Source organism: Acartia tonsa, chromosome 3 (assembly GCF_053477335.1).
Source record: "Acartia tonsa isolate MP-2025a chromosome 3, ASM5347733v1, whole genome shotgun sequence".
In the NCBI taxonomy this organism is placed as follows: Eukaryota; Metazoa; Arthropoda; class Copepoda; order Calanoida; family Acartiidae; genus Acartia; species Acartia tonsa.
Window position 1 is genome coordinate 20,479,440 of NC_137262.1, and position 22,171 is coordinate 20,501,610.

Below are 22,171 nucleotides of genomic sequence, written 5' to 3' on the forward strand. Positions count from 1 at the left end.
GCACCCAAAGAAATTTACATTTCTTTAAATTTTCTGCCTGTCACAATACTATGGTGTTCCTAAATCTCATTGACAAAAACAGATTAAATTAACAAAACTGTTACTTTCAATTTTCGGAAAAGTTTTCTTCAGGGTCATATCGATCCCCTCTCTGAATTTTTTTTTTTTTTAAATTAAAGCTTGGCTATTTTTAACAAAGACATTGTCAGTTAGTTTTTCCCTATGGGATTGATTTTTGATCATCATGGATTTCTAGAGTGATTTGGTGGTAAGTAATATCTTTTAAACTTTAAATAGTAAATACCTATTAAAGAACTGTAATAAAGCTGTTCATCGGAAAATGTAATTCTAATCAAAATTGATTTAACCTAGGTGAGGTATGTCTCTCTTGGCTATGAGGACCCAGAGAAAAGTGTTCAAATAGTTGGAATGTCTGCAACTCTACCTAACCTAACAGATTTGAGTGACTGGTTGGACGCTAGCCTTTACACTACTGACTTTCGGCCTGTTCCTCTAACTGAATTGGTCAAAATAGGTAAATATTTATTAAGCATAATTAGAATTTTATAATTTCCTTACTTGTAACTTGAGTTATCATAGTTTTAGACAACACTCTACTGTAATAACAATTCTGTATTCCCTTGCAAGTAACGATTTTTTATTAAATAAACATATATGGTGCTTGGAAGCAGTAAAGAATGGTGCCCTATTTTACTCAACTGCTCGAAACTTTTAGAGCATTTCTCTATTTGCATTGCATAATATGTTAACTAACATTCATAAAAGAATGCCTAAAGCATTGTTTCATTGATATTTTTCAACTCGCCAAAAGTTATAGACAAAATATTTATCTTTGGATAAAAAAATCCTTCCTAAACTTTTCAGGTAGAACTCTTTACAACACCGCCCTGGATCCTGTAGGCCACGTGGTTCCAGAAGTTCAGATTCCAGAAGATGTGGAAAATATGAGCTGGCTTAGTTTACAAACTATACTTGCAGGAATTGAGATTGTCATAATTAACACCTAAAGATAAATTAAAACACAAGATTTTGATTGTTTTGTTTAGTCAGACACTATATTTTTTAAAACACAAATTTGTTGTAAGTATATATTATATCATATACTACATACTACACACAGAGTTTAAATTAAAGCCATAATAATCTTCATTCTGCTTTATTTTTTTCTACACGCCTTTAAAAAATATTCATGTAAAATTTTTTCATTGCAAGGAGCCAATACAAAGATTGAGAAATTAAGTACTTTATCGTTTATTATTTAAATAAGAAATCTCAATGAATTCAGGACATTCCATCCTAATATTTTGTCCGATAAAATCTTGGGTTGAGAACTTGGCTGTTGGAGTGGCTAAAGATCTGTTCTTTATAGGGAAGCCTGATCCTCAGGATAAAGATCCGGTCACGTGTGACATCAGGTAGTTCTTCTTTTGTGTAATTTGAAAGAATTTAAATAAAGTTAAGATACATTTTATAATAGACAACAAACAATTTTAAAACTCATAAGGTTTTGAATTTGTCTTCAATTTAATGAAATCTTAAGATCCTGGATTTAATATAACATTTGAATGCATTTGACATTCAGATCACGACTACAACAAGAATTGGATGGATTTAAACTGAGTGAAGTTCTGGAACAGTTGAAGAGATGTCCTTCTGGTTTAGATAACACCCTGGCTAATACTTTAAGGTCAGTTTCACGTTGATTTGTGTCTTAAATTTTAAGCCAATGTTTGCTTAATTGAGTTGGAACGAAGGATAAGGCATCTACCTTGTTGTATTATTTTTATGTTTATATCCATGATTCTTACAGACAAACAATTTAATTGCACAACCCTTATCCTATCATTGAATGGAAATAAGTTGCCACGCGCATGAGAGTGCATCAGCAGAATATTCAGCAAGCTTCTGTTTTTTAAAGGTTTGGAGTTGGATTTCATCATGCTGGACTAACTACAGATGAAAGAGATATCCTGGAAGGAAACTTCAAATCTGGAGTTATTAGGTAATATCTTTTTTCCTGATTGTCCGCAATTTTTGGTTTTATTAAGACAAAAAGTTTTGTTTTCCGAATCATATTTTTAATTTATGATGTAATTAACAACAACAAAATTCTTGATACAATCTTTTGTTTAGTAAGGGATAACGATTTAACTTAATGAAAGACAAAATTGCTATGCTCTATAATCTCCTCCACACTTTTACATTTCAAATCTTATTAGAAATTTGGGAAGAAAGAAAGATGTATCTCACCGCGGTCCACCGCAAGCTTTTCCTTTATGACTCGCTTTTATTTTTTTTTAGAGTATTAGTGGCAACATCAACTTTAAGCAGCGGAGTAAATCTGCCCGCCAGAAGGGTTATTCTCAGATGTCCCATGACCTACAATGGTCAACTCATGGAGAAACTGGCCTATAAACAGATGGTCGGAAGGTTAGTTTAAAATTTTTGACAGTGTAGCTAATATTTACCTAATTATTTTACAATTGTCTATTTATATTTATCTATGTTTTATATGAATATATTAGCTACTGGAGAAAGGCCAATAAATATAAAATAAAAAATGCGTTATTGTTCTTACTATGCAAGATAGTTATGAACAAAATTCTTCCGGTTGATTTTTAACAGTTTGACTTGAGGATAACCTTTAACTTCAAAACATGAATTATTTCCCTAATATTATTCTGTTTAATTTTAGAGCTGGAAGAAAAGGGGTTGACACAGCCGGTGAATCAATTCTTATTTGCAAAGAATCAGAGAAAGCCAAAGTTAGAGAACTAGTTTCTGGAGAAACAGAACCGGTTTATTCATGTCTAGCTGCAGGTTGGCTCTTTGTTATTTTGATAATGAATATGATTTTTTGTATTATTAACTATTTTTCAACCTTGTTACCTTTCTTATATTTTTTAGATTAATGCTGTTTGCCAATTGTTTTTTATCTTTTTTGATTAATCAGCTTTGTATCTTTCATTTACCTTTAACAGAATCAAATTATATGGATTGCATTTTACTGATGTAATGACTATTCTTTGTAATATAAGGTGGAAATAAACTGGCAGCAAGTATGAAAAGAGCAATTCTAGAAGTTGTAGTTAGTGGTGCAGCCTCTACAAGACAACAAGTTGAAAGGTTACTGGTTTAAGTTATAATATTAGCAAATTTTATTCTACATATCGCCTCACTATTTTTGTTTTGTTTGTTGTCAATATCAATGCTTATTGCTTATGTATTTTATTTTAACTTTTTAAATGAACCTACTTCCTTTCTTTCTGAATTCAATTCTCACATTTCTCCGCGTCCCTTTTTTTATTTCCGTTCAATCTCCGTTTTTCCTGTTGAACATTTTTTCAACATATTCCACTGTGCAGGTATGCCAGTTGTACCCTGCTGGCAGCACAAATCAAGAAGGAGGGTGAGAACAGTATTCTGGAGTGTATTGACTTCCTGGAGAAGAATGAGTTCATCAGGATACAGCCAGAGGAAGGAACTGATATCTTAAGGTTAAATTTATTTACATTTTGAACAGGTTAATGATTTTTTCCCCTACATTTAGTATAAAATGCCTATTATTTCACAACTAAATATTATTATTCCTAATTTTCCAGGTATGTACCCTCAAGACTTGGAATGGCATGCCTCTCCAGTTCTCTGGCACCTGATGAAGGTCTTATGGTCTTCAAGGAAAAATATTCTTTTTATAATTAGCATTTACAAGCTGCCAAAAGTTTTTAAAAAATAATGGCATGAATTGAGGGATTTTTATAGTAGGAAAATGAGAGAAAAAATTCCTTGTAATAAGAGATTATCGTCTTTAATACCTTCTTTCCAAAGACACTGATATAACTTAAAAGAATTTGATATAATTTCTCAAATGTATCTTCCAAAACAGACAAAAGAAGATATTAGACTTGTATAGTAGGTGCACAACATCAGAAAATCTTCCAAAATATAAAATACTAGAGGCTGCGCCACTAGCATCTAGGATTTAAATAATAAGAATGGGGAAGGAAACTAGCCTAAAACCATTCTAAGGCTTAAACCTAAAATAGTAAAAATTCAAAAGCCTAAAACCATACTATCACCTATGAAAATCTTCCCTAAAAGTTAGAACTGAATCAAACTAGTAAATATTGAAATCTTAAGCTTATTACTTTATATAGAAGGATATCTATGTATGCAGGAGTTAGCTAAAGCTAGAAAACAGTTTGTATTAGAAAATGAGTTGCACATCATCTACCTGATAGTTCCCATCTATGCTGCCGTGTCTTGGCCTAAACTTGATTGGATGAATTTTCTCAGGTTTGAAACATTTACTTCCCTAATAATAGTATTCATCGAATCGTATTATAGACATCTTTCAGCGGAAAAATCACAAGATTAATTAAAGTTTTGTTGGTCCCAAGAGGACGAAAGCCCGGACAAACTTAATAATATTAATTTTAAGATTTTTTATTATTCATAGAAATTTTCTGTAATATGATGCGATAGGTACTTATTTTTTTACTTTGGCTCAGAACCGGTTCTAATCTAGTGGATATTAATCGGTTTCGAATCCATACTTAAAATATGATTAATAAGATGTTATAGAGGGTTAGTCGATCGCAGACACAGAAATTAATAAGGCAAAAGTTAAAAGGCTAAAAGACAGAGCTGTACAACTTTAGAATATTAAATAATAACCCTAGAATAATTGTATTTTTTTATTTTCAGCATGTTTGAAGGATTAAGTGAAGATATGAAGAGAGTTGGACAAATCATTGGAGTCGAAGAAAGGTTAACATTTATATTGCCTCATTTAGATACATCCTATTTAAGTAGCATGAAAACTTAGCCCTAGCTTAGTAATATTACCATGTTTTAACTTTAGTTCTCAATTAAGGTTTAAATATTTTTTTCTACTTTATTTTCAATAAATATAGGAAGGGAATACAATCTTTATTATTATGTCTATTTGTGTTTAGGTGGATGGTGCGAGCTATGAGAGGAACTATAAGAACTTCTGATCCCTCCCAAAGAAATATATTGGCGGCTCATCAGAGATTCTATACAGCCTTGGCACTTCATGATTTAGCTCACGAGGTAAGCAAAGGGTATTTTAGCTGAATATTTTGCCACTTCTGCTTTTGATAAGGGTAATTATGTTGATTTTATATGTATTTTTCTTCATGTCAATACGGACAGAAAACTTTTGTTTAATAAAATAGAGTAGAAGAGATTATCTTCACAAAAATTTCCTTTTAGAAGTAAATCGACAAATGCTTAGGTATACTAACTAAAATAGACAATGCTCGAATGAAATTAAATGACCAGGTATACTACATTACGACATTAAAGTAAATCTATTTATACATACCTAATAATAAGCAATGTCAACTATAATACTAGACCGAATAAAATTTTACTTTTTAAATTGAAGAGTTCATTTGTTATATATGTTGTAAATCTATCGATAGAGGCCGTACTTTGTAAACACATATACAAAAAAGTTAATGTAATTTTGACTTTATTAGCATTTGACGAAATTCTCATTTATTCCTTGACAAACTGGACTGTACAAAAAATTTACAAATGTCTCTCAAGGTTTTCAGTTTTCATTATAATGAGGTAACATTTTGAAGATCATTTGAATTTTAACAAAAATAAAACATTAATTCATAGTTAGGTAAGTGTTTAGATAACTTGATCTCGTTCATGAATGGTATCAGTTAGTAGAAAAGTGTTTATCTTTCTTAAATAAGCCTACATCTAATAAATTCTAGGTGCCTTTGTCAACTGTGGCTTCAAAGTTTGGGGCTACGAAGGGTATGCTACAGTCACTGCAACAGGCAGCCTCCACATTTGCTGGCATGGTCACTGTTTTCTGTTCCAGGTAACATTTTGCTAACAAGTTAAACAGAACTTAAATGCTATTTCTTCATAAAAACAACAAAATTTTATGTACCAAAATAATTTATAAAAAGCATTGTATTTTGCCTGGCGGAAAAATATTTGTAAAATCAACATTTAAATTTTTTTATAGCCATCTTAATTTGACAGATTTTTTTCTATGTTCAGGTTGGGCTGGAGTAATATAGAACTGTTGCTTGGCCAATTCCAGGATAGGCTGGAGTTTGGTGTCCGCAGGGAGCTCATTGACCTCTGCAGGCTTGCAAGTGTGGATGGAGCCAGGGCCAGAGTTCTTTTTAATGGAGGTAGTTTGTGATTTATTTACCTTTAAATATTAACCTTAAACTTACGATTTTAGTTTTTGATAAAAAGGATGGGTTGCTGCTGTAGCCTATTGTTTAATATTAAACTTATGTGTTATATATTCTATTTTTGACCAGGTATTGAAACAGTTGCTCAGCTAGCTTCCTCTAAATCAGAACAAATAGAAAACATCCTGTACAGTGCTGAACCTTTCAAAAGCAAGAAAAACAATGAGGCTAATGGTGAAGACAATAAAAAGGTATTAAAACAACATGCTTATTGATTAGAATTTAGTAAATGACCTAATTTTAGTTCTTCCAGAAAAAGTTTGGTTCTTATTTCAAAAATGAAATTCAAGTTGGATAAATGGCTGTTCCATTTCAATGATTTATCTCTACCTTAGCCCTAACACTAAGGAATACAAACAAATGCCTCCTAGCAATTTGCCTTGATATGTTTCTAAATTTAAATTATACAGGTTAAGACTGTTTTTATATCCGGACTGCCACCAATGACGGAGGCTGACGCAGCCAAGCTGATGGTTGCCGAGGCCAGGAGTGTCCTTCAGCGAGACCTGGGACTTCATGCTGGGGCTTGGAGCCAGTCACAGAAACATGAATTGCAGGTATTTCATTCCTATACTGTAACTTGCATTACAACAACTTAAAGTTGTCCTTGTTTCATGGTTAAAGTGTACAAAAATGGACCATAGTAAAATTGAGATTTTAGAAGAAAAACATTTAGAGTCTATTGTATATTTTGTTGGTTATTATAATGCATAATGATATTACTTTTAGAAAATCACAACCACCCCGACATCAAACCCATCTGACAAAAAGAAGAAACTATCGTACAGCAGTGGCAAAAAATCCAGCTACAACCGAAGAAAATCAAGTTCTGAATCAAAGCCGCCAGATGCCTCCCCTCACTTAGCATATCATATGACAGCTGCAACAAATGGACAACAGCTTAAGCCGCTAGATCTGAATACCCTTGTAAATTCTTCTTTTCAAAATAGTCCTGATTTTAAGACACCTGAACCAACTCAGAAACCAAAATCTATCATTGGTTAGTATTTTTGTATCTGTTATCTAGCATGCTAGACGGATGGTTTTATTATTCTATTGGCATTCACTGGCATAGCTAATTGTCACTCTTTCCAAATTAAGATTTTTAAAATGATTGAATTCAAAGATATTTTTTAAAAAAATTTATTCAATTTTAAAATGACATTTCATTCATATAAAAAAGGAAGTTTTTTTTTACAAACTTTACCTATATTAAATTAGTTTATCGTGGTTAGGAAACAAGGATATCTTTATAAGCCCTCCAGAGCATCAAAGAATAAAAAGAACAGAAGTTACTGAAGATAAAACAGAGAAAGAGAACACTGAACAAGCTGAGCAAGAGGAAATTAAAGGAGAGAAAGAGAATCAGTTTGATATGAGCTGTATTATGGATAGTATTTTTGAGGTAATAATTTTAATTTACCAGAAGTTCATGCAAAAATTAAAAGAAAGAATGATAAATTATCAATAAAACTAAATACATTCTATAGGGTTATTCTTTGAATAAAACACTCTATTTTCGCTTTATTTTTCATGTTTTGTTAGTTATTGTAAAGCTCATTTTTAATCAGAATGAAGTGGAAATGGTAGAAGAGAGTGAAGAAATTTCTGCTAGTCCAGTATTGAAAAAGGTAACTTTAACAGTTCTGTTAAATATGATAGAATTATTCTATATTTTTAGCAACTCTATAAATAAAAAATTACCCTCTATAGGTATCTTTTACGAACGAATTTTATTTTTTATTGGCTTGTTACTTAGTTATTTATAGTAGTAGAATCTAGCAAAGAAAATTAATTTACTCTCATGTATTTTAAAGATTAAAGAAGACAAGAAAAACAATAATGAAAGATCTGACACCAAACCTTACATTCACTGTGAAGAGTTGACTCTTGAACTGAGTGAGACAGATGAAAGTATGGATGACATAACTCCCGGACAGGCCAGGGATAAATCAGCTGGAAGTAAGACAATAGCAGCTAATCATCAGGTATAGCAATATTTTCCAAGATTTTGATCATTAAACTAAATTATTATCTTTTCTTCTGTCACTTCTTAACACATAAGTGCTAAATGTAAGTACTTAATGATCTCGATTCAAAAATGTTGTATGGCACATATGTTTATTTTTCAAATAATCTACGTATTTATCAACAGTTTTTTTTAAAAGCTTTGTCACAATTGTGGGTAATCATCCTGACTATTGTTCCTTAAAAAAAATGTATAATGCATTGTATTTTATAGCTGGAACATACAATATTGAAAATATGTTGCTAAATTACATTATATAATTTTTTTTCTTGTAGGTGCCAACTCTCATAAGCGCAGATACGATAGCAGCCTGGGATGATGACCTTTTTGAATCCTCTAACATAGATGATGACTCTTCTGTAAAGAATAAGAATGATGATTTTACCAATGATTCTAATGATATGAACAAACTTAACGTTTTTAACAGCCCAGGTACTTCATTTGTTTTCTTTAAATCTTTTGTTACTTTGATTGTTTTAGAACAATAATTTATTCACAAAGCAAGGGATATTTAATTAAAGATCATCTTTTTATCATTCCAGCTACTCTATATATAGCAAGGATATCTATGATTTATTCAATAGAATAGAATCGATATAATTTTTGCTCACTAATATAAAAATTCAACAGGAAAAGAAGTCAATTATACTATGTTCTTATTCATCCCTTCTGATTACATCATTTTTGCTCCGATGTTAATCCTATATTAAGGCACACCATTGACGTACAGCCGAATGAAAATGTCTCTGAAAGAGCGTAAAAAGCAGGCTAAGAGCATCAAAAAGGTTACAAATAGTCCTGGTGACATGATTTTATCAGACAGTGATGATGGAACACCAAAGGATGACAAAAAGCGAAGATCAGCTTCTTTTAAAGATATCCATGAAGAAACTGATAAAATTCTTGATATTACTAATGATGTTGATAGTAAAGTTACCACTCTTGATAATACTGATCAAGATCTTATTATTGTTGATGTTTGCTGTGATAAGAAAATCTTCCAAAGCTTTACTGAAGAATTTAAAACTGTTCAGTCGTATTCTTTTGCCGTAGCTGTTGAAAGCATTAATGAAAATGATAGAGATGAAAATTGTGTACTAAGTATTGATAATGGAGTTATTAGTGGTGTTGGCTTTTGTTTTTCTGATAAGATGCAGTGTTTCTATGTCTGTTTGAGAGATTTTCAAGACAAAGAACTGAATATTAGTTGTCGTAATCCTGACCTAGATAAAAGAATTCGGTTCGATGACAAGATCAAGTTTTTAAGGTGAGTTGTTTAAACTACATGTTGAAAATTTTAACTCATATGCTATGATTAAGATCTATCATGAACAGGAAATAAATGCTCGATTTATTATAATATTAGTGTTAAAAATTATTTATCTCTTAATGTCCTTTTCTTTTAAACAGTACTTAATCATTCAGCTGGATAGTTGGCTCCCAAATACCTGGATGTGCGATATCCTGGCGCAGGCAACACCATTTCCTGTACAAGTTGACCGGTCAGTTTCCCTGTGGGACAGGAGCGGATCCAGCAGTTGCCAGTTGGATTCTGGAGCCTGGTGCACCTCCACTAACTTTAAACAGGTAATAATAAGTTCCATGATCTATTTGTATTTTTAATAATATTGACGACAGCGAAATAATTTTAGGTAAAATGGATTTTCTATGGGTGCCATTTATCAACCTAAATTAATAAGTTATCTTATCATCAATTAAAATATTAATCTTTCCCTTGATGAATAAAATAGTGACTTAACAGTTAACATACATAATTTTTCCTAGCTTTAAATTCTTTAGATATGACAAATCAGTTGATGTTACTTTTAGAATGGTGCTTGAAAATATACCTGACCTGTCCAAACTAGTGGGCCGACTCGGTTCCAGCCCTGGTGTAGGCAGTGTGGCCACATGTCCATTTACCTCCATACCTGGCAGGATCAGGGCGGCCGCTGAATGTGTTATGGTATTTCAGCTTGTGTATAAATATAGACAGGATTTGGCTGAAAAGGATTTAGAAGAAAACTTTTTAAAGGTAAGGGGCTTGTTTTTATAGATATCAACCTAATTCTTTTTGTACACTCTTTTATATGATTGGATCTACCTGTAAAACTTTGAAAATTGAATTTTGGAACTTTCCTTCTATGGACTAGTGGGGCAAAATACCTTTTATTACCTAAATGAGTTGATTAGCCACCCCATATTTAATTTCTGCATTTTACTTCTAGTGGCTTCTAGGCTCAAAACTTAGGTATAAATTTTTTGTTTTACCACAAAAGCCCATAGAAGGATAGTGCTTAAATAAAATCTGTAGTTATTACTTATTTCAGTTATGTGAAATGAAAATAGTTTCCAAATAAAAAATCAGCTCGATATCTTTAAAAATAATTTCAGTACTTAAAATTTTATTGTTTGGAGGGGTCTTTTGCCCCACTAGTCCCTAGAAAGAAATTTCCAAAATTAAATTTTCAAATGTTTAACACGTAGATCCAATCATATAAGAGAATTTACAAAAAGAATTAGGTTGATAACTATAAAAAAAGCCCAAACGGCCAGGCCAAAATTTAATACTAAATTTTCATTTCCTATAAGTGTACAAACTTCCCCCTCCCCTTATTATTAAACTCGAGTGTTTTACATTTCCAATCTACATAGCTGAAATCAAGAAAAAAAATTTACGAATTAATTCAATTGTTGATTGCTTATCCACATAAAAAGAATTTTAATTTTAGGTTGAAATGGGGGTAGAACATGTTCTACTTGGTATGGAGCTAACCGGAATGGGTATCCATGCACAAGAATACAGGTAACATTGACAGGAAATCAAATAATATTTTACACTCACCATTGTTTTACTTAAATTACTGCGGATTGACTATAAATGTTTATTTCAACATCTTGTTCTTTTAAAAAACGCAATTTGATAGGTAGATGTTGGTCTTTTCCAAATATTACAAATAATTTTGTAGTTTTTATCTTTTACTATCGGCTATGCCTCCTAGTGGCCTCTAGGGGCACTTCCGAGGGGGGGGGGGATTTCTTTTTAGGGGACACAATTTCTCTTGGGTGGGTAGTGGTACACTACCCAAAAATATTTAGAAACCTTCCCAGAACCTATGAGAAGCTACACTACACTATAAAGGAGAACCATATCGGTTCAGTGGTTAGCTAGATACTTTGGTACAAACAGTCAGACACAGTTCCTGCTACTTTTATATAAGGATTCCTCTACAATTTGTGCAGTTGTTTGTTCCTTAAATGAAAAAGATCGAGAAAAAAAGATTTTTCTTTCAACAATGGGGACACAAAAATTTTAAAATTTTTTATGCTCATAAGTTTTTAATAATAATTTTTTTTCAGAGATACAAAGCTTTTACTAGAACAGCGCTGCAAATTAATAGAGGAGGAAGCTTACAAGTAAGGACTTACACTTATCTAATCAAAATAATATTACCTAACACAGAAGAAGTAATTGATATAATAAGCAATAGTATAGATTAGGTATTAAGTTTAGGCTGTTTTTTTCATTCATGTATCCTTATTTTTTGTACTTAGTGTGTTGCTTGATACAACCATTCTATTTTTACAACTCCATCCTTTCAACAAAAACAAACTTTTTTATATCTTCTTTCACTTACGATTTTATAAATATTTCAAGCTTCGATACTTGTTTGTTTTTAGGTTAGCAGGAAGACATTTTACATTCTCTTCTCCCCAAGACGTGATCAGAGTTCTTTATCATGAAATGAGATTCCCTGTTAACGGCGATCCTAAACTTACTCTAAAAATGGTAATTATATTCTCATTTTTACTACCTAATCAAGAAGTTGATTTCATTCGTTCTCTATATCCATGAAGAATATACAACTTGTATCAAAGGCTTTGTCGAGTTTTAAGTACCAATAATTTTGTATTAATTCCAGGTTCGACCAGGCAAAGGTGGAATAAAGTTATCAGCCACAAAGGACATCCTTGAAAAGCTGGCAAGAAACCATGATTTGCCAAAAGTAAGTAAATTTTAATTTAGGATGTCTTAACTGCTTAAAATAGGGTTACACCTGAGATTTTGTACGGATAATACAATTATTTAGATTCTTGTCCAAAAGGGTTCACATTTTTTGAGGAAAAAGAGATAGGTAAACTTTTTATATTAGGTAGTCTAAGCCAAACTCTTTGTTTCCCTATCAATACAGTATCAACCTTAAATAATTTAACTACTCAAAAAGGGCAGTTTTAGGTTTCTTCGTTAACTAATAATTCATATTTTAGTTAATATTGGAGCATAGAAGAATATCCGGTGCATTAACGCGCACAGTGAATCCTCTGCTAACCAGCGACTCCATCCTGCCAAACCAAACTCTGGGTAGAGTGTACACAAGCTGTGTGACCCACACAGCTACAGGCAGGGTCACCCTGCAGGAGCCTAATCTTCAGAATATTCCCAAAGATTTTGAGGTTGAGATGACGGATGATTTAAGACAGAAAGCCCTTGGACGAAGGTCTAAAAGGTAAATTGCTTTTCTTGTTCATATACCTACTACTTTTACCTAGCTAAAGCTTTAATCTTAAGAAGGAATGTCAGCCTTACAACATAACCTGAAATTAAACAGGAAGGCAAACTGTCACTTTTTGAAACCAACACATTAAAGTAACTGCCAAGCATTTTCCCAGTAAATTGACTCGTCTTTAGGTTTCAAAAAGATGCACTTACGCCTCCATCATTATGGTTATTAAAATTATGCATGGTTCTTTTTTAGTCTGCAAACCTTTTATTTTAGACGCAGTAATTCAAGTAACCGCAGCCTGTTAGCTTTATCCAGCCACCTAGAAAAATTGCTGGAGCCTAGCCAATCTTCATCCACCATATCCCTGCGCAATGCTCTAGTTCCAGGGGAGGGAAACCTCTACCTGTCTGCTGATTACTCCCAGCTGGAGCTCAGAATTCTAGCGCATTTTTCCCAGGATTCAATCCTGATGGACACTCTTAAAATTGTTGGTGGTGATGTTTTTAAAGGATTAGCTGCCAGGTATGTATAAAAAATACATAAATCTTTGGATCAAGCTGGATATTATAAGGAGCATGTCTTTAAAAAACTTTTCAAACCAACTCAACATAAATTTATGATACAGCCTACTTTACACATCGTCAAAACATTTGCATAAGGCATACGACGATATGAATAAGCTAATTTTCATTTAAGCATTGAGAGTGCTTGCTCAGACAGTGAAAACTTGCATAAAATCGTTTTTTGTAGGCATGATATGAGAAGTAGATTTTTTGGCTACTAGTCGCATTAAGTTGTGGGGAAAAGGCATAGGCCTACCTTCGTATTTCCGACTTAAGTACAATTTATGTGAATAATATGTAGTTAGTTATGAATAAACATTTGTACCTTAGCAGTAATATTTTTGTTATATAATGAAAAAAAATATTCTAATAAAAAAAAACATTAAAAGAAACATAGTTTTATTAAATGTTGATCTTCAGTTGCCCTATGTATGTATCTTGATTTTTGTTCTTACATATTAAATTAATTTTCTTCATAGGATCAACAAGATCGAAGTAAATGAAGTGACTGATGAGCAACGACAACAAGCCAAGCAAATAGTTTATGGAATTATCTACGGCGTTGGCGCTAAAACACTCGCTGAACAACTCTCCTTGACTGAACAAGAAGCTGAAAAGTTTATGGACAGTTTTAAGGTAGATTTTTTAGTCGTCTGATACAATAGCAATGTATCTAAAAAGTTTACCTAAGGTAATTTATGCAAATGTAGCATAGCTTTTCAAGAATCAATCTTTTTGAATAACATTTGTTACAGGCCCTAGTTACAAAAATATACTTCTAACTTTAACACATTCATATCATTGTTTTAGATAACACATAAAATTACTGGTTATAAAATATTTTTATAGGCGAAATATCCTGGTGTGCGAATATTTTTAAACAAGTGCGTGGCATCTGCGCGTAGAACCGGTTATGTTGAATCGCTGGCGGGAAGATGCAGAAGTATCCCGGATATTCAGGCCACGAACATGCACAGGTTACGATTTATTCATAAATAAATACAAGAATAAGGCAAATCAAGTTCAATCTATTTTATTTTAAATGCAGCTCCCTTAGTTTTAAAGACAATTGAGTCAAACTTTTTTAATGAGTCTGTTAATGCCCCAACTAGACGATTCTTTCATTTAAGACGGTGACGGGACTTGTGTTTGTTATTTTTGAAATTTTGCTCTCATATTTCAGGCGTGCAGCTGCTGAAAGACAAGCAGTGAACACTAAGGTCCAGGGATCAGCAGCAGATTTAGTAAAACTGGCAATGATTGATATTGACCAAGAGATTAACAAAATATGGCCTAATAGAAGACCTTTAAAATCAAACAAGTAAGATTTTCTTAGAAATCAAAAGTTGTAGGTAAGAAATTTTATAATATCAAGCATGAAAAAAAGTTTATAGAAAGAAGTTATTTGATCATTTATTTTCCAAAAAAATAATTCTTAATCTTTTAAATACCTACCTAGGAATTTTCTTTACTTTGTATACAACTTCTTATTTTAGTAAGAACAGTAAAAGATCAATGAAAGGACCCTGGCTTGCTCTTCAACTACATGATGAACTCATATATGAGGTGAGTTTTTCTATCATTATAATTATTCTATCCTTGTTTTTGTCTTAGAGTTTATAAATGTTTCAATAATATTAAGTAGAATTTTACAAATGTGTAAATTAACTATATTACCTTCCTCTGCAAATTTCCTACGTTCCCTTTTTTCTAATCTTATTCTTTTGTATTTTGACTCAATCTCCTCCCAATTTTAAATTACTGCTCATTAAAAATTATGCCGAAAAATCAGAAAGATTTGCTAATTTCTTTTCTGTAACTCTCCTTGTCTAACAAATTGTATTGTTTAAGAATAATACAACTATTGTAAATATTACCTATTAGGTGCCAACTGACGATATAATGAAGATGGCTGCCATAGTGCGAAGCTGTATGGAGGGTGCCATCACACTTTCTGTCCCCACCCCTGTTAGAATCAAGATTGGGGACACTTGGGGCAATCTTAAAGTCTTTCATTTTCCCGGTGAAAAATAACTAGTTTTAGAGATTTAAATGTTTTTTTAAAAATTCTTGTATGCCTATAGTATTATGCTTTACAGCAAAAAATCTTTAAAAATACCATATAAAAACCATTTAAAAATTTCACGAAATTATTATTGAAATGTATTGTAGTCAAGTATCTATTGAAACATTGTTACGCTTATTGATTGATTGTGATGTTAATTGTACTTCACAAATAATGCTTTTAACCATTGATTTATTGATTTCTATAAAATATAAACATTGAATTATAACACATTAATACTTATTTTATTATACTCTTAAGAATTTTCGTGTATAAAAATGATGAATGATTTCAAGAATGTAAGGTATTGTGATGTATATTGTTTGACTATAAACTATTTTTATGTATTTTTTCTTCCAATAAATTGATAAAATGATTTATTACCTATAGGTATTTATTTCAGAATGTTTGAACTTTGATTGCCAGAAGTTTTTTTCAACATATCACATATCTATTTTAAAAGCGAAGCTTGTCTTTAATTAGGTCCGTAACGGTTAGCTTTTTTCGTTAATTAAGACATATTAGAATTGTCCTATCGACTTCAAGCATCACGATTCCTTAATCAGTTAGGTACAATTTAGAAAGCGTAGTAACTCTATAATCGTTACCAGAAAGTCCGTACGTCTAATTAAAACATGCTGATTTTTACTTTTTTGACAACAATTATTCATTTTAATTTAAAGTATATGATTTTTGGAATACTTATTCCTAGGTGAAAATAGTAGAAAGTGATAAGCGAAGTTTCTCAATAATGAAGTCCTAGAAATGGAAGTATGTCCTTAAACAGTATCATGTATTCAAGCAGATTTGCAACAAAATTACTTAAAATTTTGTTTATGGTTTAGACTTATATTTATATTCTGCTTATTCAGGAATCAGTTCTGACACTCGTGTTAATGTTCGTTTGTCCTACCATTTCAGTGCTTCGTTTTTATGGTTGTTATCATCCTTGTTAAATTACAATAAGTGTTAGGCACACTAGAATTGCCACTTTGAGATAACAAATAAAGAAAAGGCAAATTCTGATAGTTTTTATTGACAGTTCTTGTTCATTTTACATAGGGTATAAAAATTGTTTAGTATCTTAAATAAAAAGGGCAGATATGTAATTGTAGAAATCTAACACTTAAGAAAAGTAAAAGGTTTAGCAGAGAGGCCTAAATATTTATTACAATATTTATCCATCTAATACATGACATCATATTACACCTAGAAATCTTAGGCATTATCTCAATTAAGTATTTAGTTGTAAATTGGGAAAATAAAATTTTAAGGGAAAATTCGCGTTACGCTGTCAAACGCAAATTTTCGTGTATTGCTAATTTTTATATTAAATAATTAACATTAACTATCCTATATACCAAAGAGTTACTCTCAATCTCCTAATCAATGATTAAATGGCACTTAGAATTCGAATTTCGATCTGAAACTTTGCATGAATAATCCTTGGTAGGTCTATTTTCCCTAAATCACACAAAAAGTTGGAAAAGTAACGGCTGGCGGCTCAGCCGTTTTGCCATTTTAAGAGCAAATTAGTCACGAAATCTATCTCGACATAATACTTTTGTCGCTCAAACGCCTTATCAAACGGTAGCTGTTGGTACTAGAAATCTAAAAATTGGTTATTGCTATCATTTAACATGAATTAAACCAAAAATATGTTTTAAAAAGTTGATTCCTACGCAATTAATGATAAATTTGCCCCGAAAATAAGCAAAAAACGGCTAAACGGCTGAGCCGCCCGCCATTACTTTTCCAACTTTTTGTTCGATTTAGGGAAAATAGACCTACCAAGGATTACTCATGAAAAATTTCAGATCGAAATTAGAATTCTAAGTGCCATTTAATCATTGATTACGAGATGGTTGCATTAAAATCCCCCCCTTCAAAATGGCATTTGGTTTTTAATTTTGCAAATTCAATAATATTTCGCTCTTCTCAGTCTTTAAAGAATAAATATTTATAATTGACCACTAGGTATAAACATAAGATATAACCAATTTTATTCATTTCTATCTAAGGTTTGGTCAGAATTTATGATCCTCAATTTCTTCTTTGTATTCTGTTTCCTGTTTTATGCTTTCTTCAACATTCTCAGCCTCCATCTTAATAGACAGAAAATCACTTTCACATATTTCTTCTTTAATCTCTTGTTTTATTCTATTTTCTTCAAAATTTTCAGGTTCCATCTCGACAGAGAGAAAATCCGCGACAGAAATTGCCTCTTGTTTTATATCAGCTTCACCAAATTCACCAAAACTAGTAGTAGGCAAAGATGAAGCTGATTTTTGTAACGAATCTAATTCATCTTTATGTTTGATTTTTTTATGTCTTAACAAACTGTTGTTGTCAGAGTAAGTCTTTTCACAAAAATCACATTGAAATGGCCTCTCACCAGTGTGAGTTCTCTTGTGTATAGTCAAATGACTACTAATAGCAAATGCCTTCTCACATACTTCACATTGAAAAGGCTTCTCTCCTGTATGGTACCTCCTGTGTGTATTTAAATTACCACTTGTTGTAAATTTCTTATCACAAAAATCACATGAATATGGCTTTTCACCTTGATGAATCCTGTAGTGCGTCCTTAAATGACTACTAAGATAAAATGCTTTATCGCATACATCACATTGGAATGGCTTCTCACCCGTGTGATGTATCCTCTTGTGTATTGTCATATTGCTACTCACCAAAAATGTCTTATCACACATATCACATTTAAATGGTTTTTCACCTGTATGTACTCTCTTATGTGATGTTAAATTGGTCTTTTGAGCGAATTTCTTATCACATAGATCACAAGCGTATGGTTTTTCTCCTGTATGGGTTCTTTTATGTGAAATTAAGGTACTTTGATGTTTGAATATTTTATCACATGTATCACACGCATATGGTTTCTCGCCTGTATGAATTCTCATGTGATATTGAAGTTTATACTTGTCAGATAACTCTTTTTTGCATATACCACAAGTATGCATGATGAGTATTTTCAGTAGCTAATGATTCTTGACACTAAAAAAAATATGACAATTAGAAAGTGTTGCTAATTTTTAGGCATATAGAAGGAACTGCCTAGACAGGGGCGTCCAAGCTTTTTTTTCGGAGGGGGTGGGAGTAAAATTTGCTTGGGGGGTAATTACCTCCCCTAAAATCTGTTGGCAGGGGTAAATTTTTTACCACCCCTAAAATTTACCCCTGGGGGTAAATTCTATTAAATATTTAGTAGTAAAATGCGCGCCAAAAATTTTTTTGTTGGGGATTATTTATTTTGGGGGGGTATTTACCCCCCCAAAATTAATTGGGGGGGGGGGGTAAATACCTCCTCCTTCTGGAGAATAAGTAATTGGTTTAAAATTTTAGGCCCTACTAGATTGGAACCAACTATTCAAAGTTCGATAAAGTACCCAAAGTTTTTGAACCAACGAATAAGAAAAAGAGTTTATTAAACTTCAGTTGTAATTATTATTTTAATGTCCCATCACGAAAATTAACCACAAACAGACACGCAATGGAAATTTTCTTACCTTCCAGGAAATCCTTCGATGGACAATTTGTATCTTTAATTATTGTTCCTCGTTATAATCTGAAATAAAAAAATGTAAAAGACTAACTTTACATTGATAAGAAAAAATGCTAAAGATTTTAAAACGGTAAAAACCAGCTTATACCATCTATGAAATTAATTCGGAGAAAATCACGAAACCCATATTTAGGGGTGGGGATTTTTTAAAGGGGGGTGTAATCATCCCTTTACCCTCCCCCCCCCCTAGGACGTCCTTGTTTGCCCCCCAAATATTATTTTAGATTTATTTTGCTTGTTGGTTATACCTTGTTCCTGGGTAAAAACTAAGAAGGATGTGTTATACTAAGATGCCCCAACTTTGCCTATTTTTTTAAAGGAGAATTGGATTGAATAGATTTTGTAAAGGCTCCCCACCCACCCCCCAACACTAAAAAAATTATTTGTATTAGGATTCTTTTTCTAGCCTAAAACCTTTCTTGTACATTAATGAAACTTCCCTGAAAATTGTGTAAAAATAGGCCAAGATCTTTAAAGACATACACACAAGCTAATTCTTACTTAATAGAATAAGAAAATTAATTAGAATGGAAGTAAACATCAAATTGTATTTCACCTGAGTCTTCTTAATCTAAGCTTATTTATTTAAAGTTTTTAAAATTTGCATTTTGTCTGGAAATAAAATATTTGAGTATCAGATAAGTGAGTTGGATTAACTATTATATTGTTTTTGATAATCAATTAACGTCTGTTTATGTTAGAACAAATATATATAGAACTCAGCAACGGTTCTTTCCCTATGGGCATCCAAAGATTTATTGAACTTATTAAATAATTAAAGTTTTGGTAAAGGAATAGGGCATATATATAAGTTTAGTTTGAATTTTAATTTCGATCTTCAAATCCACATTTAGTTCAATATAAGGTTTGATGATTTATTAACTGTATTCCAATTCGATTTCTCACTAGAATATGATCTTATACATGATTTACTGGAAAAGGTACAAACAATATTTGAATATTAGGATTCTATAGGTCATAAAAAATGTTATTTTCGTGCATTTAGCAGAACTTATATGCTTAATATACCAAAAAATATAAACTTTGCTGTTAACAAAAAAAAACGCTAGGTTTTCCGGCTAGACACAGCCAATTACTGCAATTTTTCAACTTGAGCAGCTGTAGCCAAACGCGACTAGAATTAGGCGGATTTCAGGCCGTGAAAAATAGTATTTATTTTCTTAATTTTAAAAAAAATGTAAACAATAAAAAAACTTTCATTTAGAAATCATGTTTGTAAACAAAGCATAAATGCCGCACTTTTTATTTACACCCAAATGTCGTCTTTTTTACAACATATTTTAGTAATTTAACCTTACAAAACACAAGCATAATTAATTATGTTCATGAGTATCACAGCAAAATGTAAGCGGACTCTAACCTGTAATAAAGAAATAAATGAAAAAACACGTTTTATAAAAGAAATATTGGTTTAAATGCAATAACTATTACATATCAGCGCATGTAAGTTGCAAATAAATAAAGGAAAAATGCTTACTCGGCTGCCTTTTTAGAAAGAACGCATAAATGTCTTATGCATATTCTTGACCTCTTGGTAAAATCTATCATATGTAGTAGTCGGTTGTCTGTTCCTAAGCATCTCTGAAAGTGCTAGTCTAAATTAGTTGTACTTTTCCATGGGTATCTTTATAAATATCATTGAGTTGTTTAAGGCTTTTTTCCTGACCTCTTCCAACCCTTTTTAGAGACAAAGGGTCCACTAGTCCTGCTCTAGAAACTATCTTTGGTATAAAGGTTATGAGGAAAATGTTGTTTGTCATAAATACTTGGCTGCTCTATGAGATAATCTTAGTCTTCGCCATAAACTGTGTATATACAATGTATTTTATAAAACTTTTCTTTTTGTGTTTTGCTACTTATGAATGTTAACATTCTTGTTCACATCACAATAATATTTTCAATTAAATTCTAAAATTTCAAATTATACAATAGAATACATATATATTGAAATGAGACAAAACAAAATGGGAATATTCAATATTAGATATACCTATAATTTAAAGATTTGAATACAATAAAATATAAAATATCGAGATTCAATGCGAGAATATTTTTCAGGAACATTTCCTGTTCCATATTCGGTGTGTCATCACTTCCACAATATGTTCCATATTCGGCGTGTCATCACTTCCACAAACTATTACATATTCTAAATAAACTTGACATCTTAAATTATGTAAAGTACCAAGATTTTTTTTATCTGAGGCTTGTGATTTTAATAACTGCAAAACTGATTGAGTTTCTAGGGAAGTTTCACATAGGTCCTGGGATAGGTCCTGCACTGGGATAGAACCTATTATTGTTATGAAAACCCTGATATTGAGTATTGTGTATAAAATATGCGTGCAGAAGGAAGGTGTATCCACCTACATGGAAAAAATAAGGAGAGGGGGGAGATAGAATACACACCTCCGGGGGTCCACCCCCGTTGATAAGGGTCTACACCCACTTGATTAGCCCCCTTAAAACAGCTATGGGGGGCCATAATTTAAAAGAAAGTCACAAACCCCCTTAAATTTAAGGTATGTTGTGAAAATATATTCTTATTATCAAAAAACTATACGTAAATGAAAACTCAAGATTTTAATTTAAAACCCAATTAATATAATATCCTGGTGACCTATTGTATTGTAATTAATGATTTGTCGTGTTAGAAAATATGACCTAATTTTTGAAACCTTGCTCATCTATAATTCAACAATTCTTCCTACATTGTTCCTCAAAACTTTTATCTTATTTCATATGAATTAAAGGCACTTTTAATTAAGATTAATGAAAGAATTAACATATGGAATAGAATCAAGTTTTCAAAAGAAGGAAAACAGATGGAATTTTTTATCACTATTTGTAAATCCTTCATAAAACTACTCCTCCACCCAAAATTTGTTTCTTTAAATTTAGCAATTCTGTAATCATTACCTATAAACGTAGGTCTTTTTTAAAAATCTTAATTTTTACTTTTTGACAGCAATTTTTGATATGACATTATTATCTTTTTCATCTAAATTTTGATATCTATAACACAAAGTATAACGATGTAAATCTGTCTGTCTGTTTGTACCGAAGGATCTCGCTAACCGCTGAACCGATCGGGTTCTCCTTAACAGAGTAGCTTCTCAGAGGTCCCAGGAAG

The 22,171-nt window shown here is 31.8% G+C and overlaps 2 protein-coding genes across 3 annotated transcripts in view; one reads left to right on the forward strand and one right to left on the reverse strand.

Moving 5' to 3' along the window:
- Positions 1-15,817, forward strand: part of LOC145313600 (DNA polymerase theta-like) — a 20,741-nt gene extending 4,924 nt beyond the window's left edge. For both annotated transcript variants that reach the window (XM_080153066.1, XM_080153067.1), the window contains exons 10-45: positions 373-535; positions 886-996; positions 1,304-1,436; positions 1,604-1,708; positions 1,940-2,023; positions 2,323-2,451; positions 2,717-2,841; positions 3,060-3,147; positions 3,387-3,518; positions 3,624-3,697; positions 4,197-4,317; positions 4,729-4,791; positions 4,980-5,097; positions 5,778-5,887; positions 6,073-6,209; positions 6,345-6,466; positions 6,686-6,832; positions 7,005-7,275; positions 7,511-7,680; positions 7,847-7,906; positions 8,093-8,263; positions 8,580-8,736; positions 9,016-9,571; positions 9,730-9,891; positions 10,135-10,339; positions 11,037-11,110; positions 11,665-11,721; positions 11,986-12,094; positions 12,228-12,311; positions 12,574-12,812; positions 13,083-13,331; positions 13,852-14,008; positions 14,222-14,349; positions 14,556-14,693; positions 14,869-14,938; positions 15,257-15,817. In XM_080153066.1, the coding sequence (XP_080009192.1) occupies positions 373-535; positions 886-996; positions 1,304-1,436; positions 1,604-1,708; positions 1,940-2,023; positions 2,323-2,451; positions 2,717-2,841; positions 3,060-3,147; positions 3,387-3,518; positions 3,624-3,697; positions 4,197-4,317; positions 4,729-4,791; positions 4,980-5,097; positions 5,778-5,887; positions 6,073-6,209; positions 6,345-6,466; positions 6,686-6,832; positions 7,005-7,275; positions 7,511-7,680; positions 7,847-7,906; positions 8,093-8,263; positions 8,580-8,736; positions 9,016-9,571; positions 9,730-9,891; positions 10,135-10,339; positions 11,037-11,110; positions 11,665-11,721; positions 11,986-12,094; positions 12,228-12,311; positions 12,574-12,812; positions 13,083-13,331; positions 13,852-14,008; positions 14,222-14,349; positions 14,556-14,693; positions 14,869-14,938; positions 15,257-15,406 (5,169 nt within the window). In that variant the 3' untranslated portion in view covers positions 15,407-15,817. The remainder of the gene's footprint in view (positions 1-372; positions 536-885; positions 997-1,303; positions 1,437-1,603; positions 1,709-1,939; positions 2,024-2,322; positions 2,452-2,716; positions 2,842-3,059; positions 3,148-3,386; positions 3,519-3,623; positions 3,698-4,196; positions 4,318-4,728; positions 4,792-4,979; positions 5,098-5,777; positions 5,888-6,072; positions 6,210-6,344; positions 6,467-6,685; positions 6,833-7,004; positions 7,276-7,510; positions 7,681-7,846; positions 7,907-8,092; positions 8,264-8,579; positions 8,737-9,015; positions 9,572-9,729; positions 9,892-10,134; positions 10,340-11,036; positions 11,111-11,664; positions 11,722-11,985; positions 12,095-12,227; positions 12,312-12,573; positions 12,813-13,082; positions 13,332-13,851; positions 14,009-14,221; positions 14,350-14,555; positions 14,694-14,868; positions 14,939-15,256) is intronic.
- A 769-nt stretch (positions 15,818-16,586) lies between these two features.
- On the reverse strand, positions 16,587-19,631 carry LOC145313599 (uncharacterized). Its single transcript, XM_080153065.1, has 4 exons — positions 19,574-19,631; positions 18,962-19,020; positions 17,296-18,449; positions 16,587-16,819 (listed from the first exon to the last, which is right to left on the reverse strand). Exon 3 carries the CDS (start codon positions 18,413-18,415, stop codon positions 17,465-17,467), a length of 951 nt encoding a protein of 316 aa, XP_080009191.1. The 5' UTR covers positions 18,416-18,449; positions 18,962-19,020; positions 19,574-19,631; the 3' UTR covers positions 16,587-16,819; positions 17,296-17,464.
- Positions 19,632-22,171: the final 2,540 nt, after the last annotated feature.